The sequence below is a fragment of the Lichenostomus cassidix genome, chromosome 5 (genome assembly GCF_008360975.1).
Source record: "Lichenostomus cassidix isolate B80296 chromosome 5, HeHo_3.0, whole genome shotgun sequence".
NCBI lineage: Eukaryota > Metazoa > Chordata > Aves > Passeriformes > Meliphagidae > Lichenostomus > Lichenostomus cassidix.
The window spans coordinates 61,092,136-61,099,634 of record NC_139486.1 but is presented as its reverse complement, the minus strand read 5'-3'; the positions used below and the strand labels follow the sequence as shown (position 1 = coordinate 61,099,634).

The 7,499-nt window shown below is 41.4% G+C and overlaps 1 protein-coding gene across 5 annotated transcripts in view; it reads right to left on the bottom strand.

Moving 5' to 3' along the window:
- Positions 1-4,120: 4,120 nt before the first annotated feature.
- ANO1 (anoctamin 1) overlaps positions 4,121-7,499 on the bottom strand; it is a 71,588-nt gene continuing 68,209 nt past the window's right edge. For all 5 annotated transcript variants that reach the window (XM_085063331.1, XM_085063327.1, XM_085063328.1 and 2 more), the window contains one exon: positions 4,121-6,632. In XM_085063331.1, the coding sequence (XP_084919457.1) occupies positions 6,384-6,632 (249 nt within the window). In that variant the 3' untranslated portion in view covers positions 4,121-6,383. The remainder of the gene's footprint in view (positions 6,633-7,499) is intronic.

Below are 7,499 nucleotides of genomic sequence, written 5' to 3'. Positions count from 1 at the left end.
CAATCAGAGAGGGAGTGCCTTGTCTGCTCAAACACAGTGCAGTTATTATCCAGTTATTTCCTTTTAAAACATGAATAGTTTTGTGTAGGCACTAAGTGATACAGGATATGACTGGTGAGTTACTCACAGGGATTTGGATATAATAAATAGGAAAGCAAATCTGGTTTCATCATCCCTCGCCCTCGATTCTTTGGGGAGGAAGTATTATTTTCTGCTCTCTGCAGAAATGCTGTAATTTGAGCTAGTCCACTGTGCTGTGGTCTCAACCAGATCCCAGCTAGTCCTAAACCACAATTTGGAGTCCATTTTCATACACAAACATGTGGGAAACTTGTTGCATGTGTTCCCAGAGATGAAAAGTCTAGGAAGGGAGTGTGCCTTCCTGAGAGAAGGCTGGAATAATCTTATACAATATAGAGCCTTTATATATTTTCTGTACAGTCTGTCACACTGCAGAAGAAGTGAACTGACCCATGCCACAGCTTTGTGCCAAAAAAGCCACATAGTGAGTTTGCATTTTTGCCCTTGTGTTGATACAACTGAAATTGAATGACTTATATCAAGATCAGCCCTGAGCTCATCCTTGCTGATCAATCAAATACCCATAAAACCATACTTTGCTTTGCTGTTTTTCACCAGTTTTGGAGTGAGGCTTTTGAAAGGAGCCAAAGGTATCACATCTTTGCCAAGCACCTAAGCCTGACAGGGATTAATTGTCACTTCTTATCCACCAGGAGCCCCAGAAGTGACTACCAGCTTAGCTCACCAGGCAAGCCTTGTGAAGAGAAACTTGATTTCAGATGTAAAATTCAGAGGCAGAAGTGAAGAGGTTCAGTAGAAATTCAGAACTGCGTCTCAGCTTTACTTCTTTCACTCCTTGAAGATGGGATCAAGATAGAGCTGCAGTTCACACTGATTTACTCACAGGAATTTCACCAGTCCTTCCCTGCTCACAGCTCCTCTTTTCCACTCCCAGCAGTGCCTGAGGAGACTAAAATGCCTAAACAATTCCAGGAGCCAGAGCCCACCAACCTGCAGACACACCACCTCTCTACAGCAGTAAATCCAGCGCAGTCTGGCCCGCTGAGATTTATTACTTTCCCACTTGATGCCTAATTACTTGCAATTACCTTCCTTCTCTACCTGGAGATGTATTTTGAAGATTAATACGTTGAGAAATGTGAGCTGCTGCTGCAATTACACACTGCTGCCAGGACAGATGGGAGTTCCAGGCTTGTGAGCTATGTTCTTCTCTCCCACAGGAGCAAAGCCTTCCAGCTTCCATCTCCATGCCAGACCCACAGCACTGCCTGCCTTGGCAAGGTGGGATGGCACTTGGCTGTGGGAACTCTGGCAAAGGCTGACCCAGAACTCACCTGCAACGTGTCCTTGCCTTAGGAATCCATCCTCTGTCCAGGAAAAACCACTCCTGTGGCTGAGCTGTTAGCTAACTTGGCTCTGAGAACAGCAGGCAAAAGCCTTATCTTCCTCCCCTCCCCTATTTTGCATCTTTTCCTTAGCTTCATCTCATACTTCAGCTGGAGAAGATAACCACTGTTTTTTAATTTAGCAGTAAAAATAGGGAATAACTTCTTCTTCTGCAGTAAGATTGCTTAACCACATGCCTCTCACTCTGAAAAATGGACTTTATTACACTTTTAAGCTTGTTCAGCACAAGCACTCTGTTAAATATTTTGTATTTTGATTCTTTTTTCTCACGGTCACCTGACCAGATACATTTCCCATTTTGGTATGAATTTTTTAACGGAAATGGTACTAAGCAAGATAAAAGCTGTGACCTCAAAATCTTCATCCTTCTTCAATTTTCCAAGCCCTGCTTGGATTTTCCAAGGCCTTTACCTCATGGAAACTAGCACAACTATGCACCCAACTCTTTCCTGCTCTCACAACGCATCTGCATGGAGTTATTTTGGCTTTTGCTGACACTGTGGGTTAGAAAAGTAACCTACAATAACTGTCAGGAGTTTTTATTTTATTCAAAGTGAAACCAATCACTCAATAAGTAATGCTTAACCTCATGCAAAGCACGCCGAAGTCAAAGGGAATCAATGGAAATATTTTCTTTGGCTTCAGGTAGCCTTGAAAATTAAGGATAGAGTTAAAATTCAAAACATGCCACATTCATAGTTAGTTTTTTCTTCAGAAAGGCCTGTTGGGCTAAAAAAAGAAGGTTAAAAAAAGAACTTTGGTTTTTCTCTGCTATACTAAAAATGGCATGTTGTGTTTGGTCATGGAATAAATAGTGCTCAAATGTGCAAAGAATTGAAGCAGAGTTTGAATGGAATTCATATAAATTTTAAGACAGGGTTTTTTCAGGGGCAAAAGGAAGAAAAGTTGTTTACTCTGAAAACTCCATAGGAAAATATAAATGCACTCAAGTGATTTGTGGAACTCTGGGAGAGGTCAGACTCCTGAGGAGTCAAGATGAAAAGTAAATTATTATTGCTTATTGGAAATCACAACAGCCAAAAAGATCATTAACAGCTCAGGACCAGAGAGCGTGGGGGGTTTAAAAATAGAAATGTGTCTGTGCCTTGACGTGAGACTTATTCACCCTTCAGCTATTTAAGACTGCAAAATATTTGTGGGATAGTATCTTGGAAACACAATGCCATGGAAATGCAGGAGAGTCAGCCTCACAGTGGGGTGGGTACCACTTCCTCCTGGGATGCACTGACTGACGTCGTGTCTTTGCTACTGACTTGGGATGGCAAAAAGCCAACAGGGATTCAGATGGTTCAGAAATGCTCCATGGAGCCTTTCCCAGCAGGAATCTCCCCCATGGTCTGCAATTTCTCCTGGACCAAGCAACTTTCCTCTTTAATAGATTGGGTTTGGGACTTGTCTTTGATCAAAGCAGGGCTGGGAAATGGTTTTGTAGGTATGGTTTTGGGGCAGAAGCATGCCAAGAGCAGGTTGAATGTGTCATGGACATGCTCTCATACCAGCACAGAATTCAGCTCTATTTGCACAACTGAAATATTTGATTTGCTATCCTTCATCAAACCTGGCCCACACGGTCACTGTGAGTCACATCAAGGCATGTCCAGGTTTTCTGTGATCACTTCCAGATCCCTGCTTCCCCATTTTAAGTTTCTTTTTTTCCCCCCCTCTATTCCAGTAAAGCTTTATTAACATAATGCTGCCTAAAATTTGCTATTGGTAAAAGCAAAAATTTATTTTTTTTGCATCCCAAATATGAAAAAACTTTCAAGAAAGGTACCACAACTGCATTGGAAGTCTTTTCCTGGGATTTTCTTATATCTAATGAGCTCCTATGTACTGTTTTGTCTTTAAGACAAAAAACCCACACAGTTCCCAACCAGACTGTGATTTACCTCTTCATATCCATTCTCTCAGGACATGATTCCCACCTTCTAACTAAATTGCATGACTTGGAGCATTCATATTTTCTGTCAAGGAAAGCAGGATTGCCATGAGGCCTCGTGCTTTGCCTTCTCACAGAGCAGTTAAATGGGAGAAGGAGAAAAAAATTGCAATTAGCAAGGTGTGAGCCCAGCTTTGCTTGGACAGGTCCCTCAGGGCCGTGAAAATGTGACAGCCACAGTGGAGCCATTCTGCTTCTCCTCAGAGCTGAATTCAGCGAGACATGGGCAAAGGACTCCCTGAGTTTCACTCCTTTAGTTTCAGCAGCTCATTCTTAATAATCAATACACTTTCCAGTTAAAAAAGAAACAAAGCAAATAGCATTCTTCCTCGTTACAAGCCCATTTCAAATATCTCAGTAAAACTCCTCCATGTTATATTCTGCTAAATGCCTAAGATTAAATCAGAAGAAAAGGGGAGCTCGCAGGCTAAGATCCATCATTTCACTTTCAGTGTCTGTAGGTCAAAAGCAGCCAAAACCTCTTTGTGCTCTCGGAGACAGATGGATTTCAGGTGGGATTCCCTCATCTCCAAGTGGGGCTCTAAAGCAGCTCAAACACCAAATCCTAGCTGTGACATTTTTAGGAAGATTTCTGTACACTCAGAGCACGAGGAGGGTTGGGAACAGAACCTGTCCCACAGGAGAAACTCTTGGATATTGAAGTTTATTTCAAATAAGTGTTCAAAGAAAAAGAAAAAAAAAAAACCAAAATAAAACAGATTTAGTATATATTTGCTTTTCTTAAAAAAATGATTCCATGAAAGAATTTTATAGATATCTAAGTAGTAATACAGATTTTTATATACAAAATTCCATTTCAAACAATTTACTGTACAAAAGAAAGTGTAAGCAACTGTTACTATTCCACAATTTCAGCAAATAATGAAAAACTCGGATAAGTATGTGTTCAGGATATGGTTCTACCATTTACAGGAATGTCAGTATTAAGCTGGGAATACTTTCAGGTGAGTATTTACAGATTAAATCCCCTTCGAGGACCATCCCTAAGATTTCTCTTCAGAATAGGTAGTTCACGTTTGGCTTTCTCCTGGATCTTTTGGGCCACCAACGAATGAGAGGAAGAACAGGTTTTCAGCAAAATGTGTGGACTGAATTCTGCTTGATTTATCCCCACTCCCAGTCCTATTGCAGTCAGTGGGCCTGATCTGGTAAACATTTATTTACTACCAGGCATAACATTTATGTGGGAATAAATCAGGCAGGATTTGGCCCTACAGCAACACTCTATTGTAAGTTACAAATTTTAAAAATAGTGACATTCCTGCAAGTCAAAATACAACAGAAACAAGAGTTAACAAAATATAAGCCCTTTATTAATAAAAATCTTTGGTTGGATCAACATTTTAAATAAGCTTCAAGAATATTTGGTTAATACCATTTTCTTTCTTCCACATATTTTCTCTTCTGGTACCCTCTTTGGACTGACTACAGAAAAATATCAAGTTTATCACATACTTTAAAACAAATAAATATATCAAAAGCTATATATGGCATATTTTTTTAGAGTTCTAGCATTAATCTTTAAATTAGTTTGGCAAAGAAAAAAGAAAGAAAGAAAAGAAATAACTAACTTCTCTTGAAAACAGTTTGGTTTTGTAACAAACCATACAGTAGTTAGACTTTAAAGAAATCTTTCCTTTTTATTTTCTTTTTCAATTTTATAATGCAAGTGCCATGGACAAGACAAAGCAATAAAAGAAATTAGGTTAATTGCACCAATATTATTTGGTAGTGCAGTTTATCGGTCGACAAAGCAAAACTAAAATGTATTATGCTTAAAAAGAGCTGTACTGATGGGATTTAACTAGTCACGGTAAGTAAGGATTTCAGACTTATACTTTAAGGAAAAGCTCCTTGTACAAAAGATAAGAGGATTTTAAGACAAAAGAAAAGTCCTGTAACTAACTGAAGGTCTGGTCCTGTAGCCCCAGTGCAGGCAAAGCTTCCATTGAAGACACCAAGTGGGACACGTTTGGGATTTCTGGCACAGCCTCTGGGAAATGCCAGCCAGCAGCAGAAAGCCTGCAGGAGTGCAGACTGCCTTCTCCTGCTCCAGAGGGCTACAAAAACCTGGCTGGGACAGGGATGTGTTGAACCCAGGGGCAAAGGGAATTCCCTCAGCAGCAGCAGTGTCTGAGTGCTCGGCAGGGCAGTGAGAGTGGCTGGAGCTCTCCGTGTGCTCATTAACTCAGGGCAATTAACAGAATGCTCTGTGCCACGGACCTGCTGGGAGCATCTCTGCCATTGTGCTGCTGCTGCTGCTGCTGCTGCTGCTGCTGCTGCTGCTGCTGCTGCTGCTGCTGCTGCCAGGAAAGAACTTCCCAGATTCCCTCTGCTGATGTTTCCAGAGGCAGCAGAGCCCCAGGGAGAGTCTGGGGGACACAGCAGCTGCCACAAGTGCCCCCAACACCTGTGTGACCCCAAAGCTCAGATTCACAGAGCTAAACCCAGCCGTGGGAGGCAAGTCAGTCTGGTTGGCTTTATGGAATACTAGGACTGATTTTGCATATCATTTATCAAGTTACCCCATGGACCTTCAAACCTGGGTTTCCAAAAATAGCTCGTTAGCGTTATTACTATGATTATGACTTCAAATTTACCTTTATTTCATTAGCTAATTAATAGGCTAAGATCAGATTCTCAGAGAATATCTCTAGCAAGGCGTCCTAAGTACCTGCATTTCCGAATGCACGCCAACGTCAATAGTGTTACCTACGGATGAAATATAAAAACTCCCTGCATTACTGCTTGTGCAAAAGAAAGAAAAAACCCCAACATTGTCAGAAATAGAACGTGGTCCTCCATGTTTGCAAGAAGGGCATTTCCCACCAAGATGGGAGCGAAATGGCAGCACATCCTTCAACATGCAGCGGGGTGTCCATCGCTGGAGTCGTGCCCTTGGCGCCATGGCTCTGTCTCTGGAATGCCCTGACAGACTCAGCTCCCTCCTCCTCTAAACGTCCAGAGGATAGGAATTGCAGGAGGACAAGCTCCCACTGCGGCTCCTGGAGAGCCTGGGGCTGTGGTTGTTACAGTTTTCCCTTTTGTCCTTCCAGGTTTCCAGCATTTGCAGCTTCCCTTGCTCTTCCCTCATGAAGACCTCCACCATGAGAACCTTCTCCTTGTGAATCTGCTGGCTAATGTCCTTGGGAATGTCTGGGATAATCCAGTCAACAAATTCACTCATAAACATGACCAAGTTCTGGAAATGAAGTGGTGAGAAGGTCAGTGAGGTCAAATGGAAGGGTGGCTGTAGGGAAAGGGGCTGAGTTTGGTGCACTTAGGAAGGAAAAATGAAGAATGGACAATATTTGAGTTGGAATACAGGACCAAACTCCCTTCAACTGCTTTGTGTGTGCTAGAAAAGTAGAGAAATCCATCAGGCATAGACCTCTATGATTTATGTACAGATCCTGACACAGCCACTTAGAAAGCCAAAGGAATTTGTCATTGGTAAATGGCTCATGACATTTACATCAGGAAGGCAGAAGCAAATACAAGAGGTAAAATACATTCCAGTTAAATGCTTCTGTTTGAAAAACCTTGATTCAAGGAAAGGGAGGTCTTTCTCGAAAAGATGATTTTTTTAAATCAAAAAACCCCCAAAAAAAGTTTTGGTACAAGTTCTTCAGATAAGGCAGACTTAAAACACCTGTGTCACAATAACCAGCATCACTGTTATAAATTATGTCTTTTAAAGACAAATTACAAGATTTTGCTTTCTTATTCAGATGCAAGTTAAACTCTAACTGGAAAAATTTTGAAAATCTCATTTCCTGGCTAGCTCTAAAAATGATTTTGGATTAAGTTTACGCTGCTTCAGTGAAATTGTTGATGTCCTATGGGAGAAATTGGTGGGATCTAATTAGTATCAGCCTTGTGCTTTGCTGCTCTCTAAGGTCATTAAGTTCTTCTGCATCAAACCAGTTCAGGGATGGATTTTTCCACTGAGGATACACCAAAGCCTGGGTGGGTGGGACAAAGAGGGTGATGAAGATGGGCAAATTTCTTTGGCTTTTCCACAAAACAAATGAGAAAGGAGATATTTCTTTGGCCTGATAACTTATTT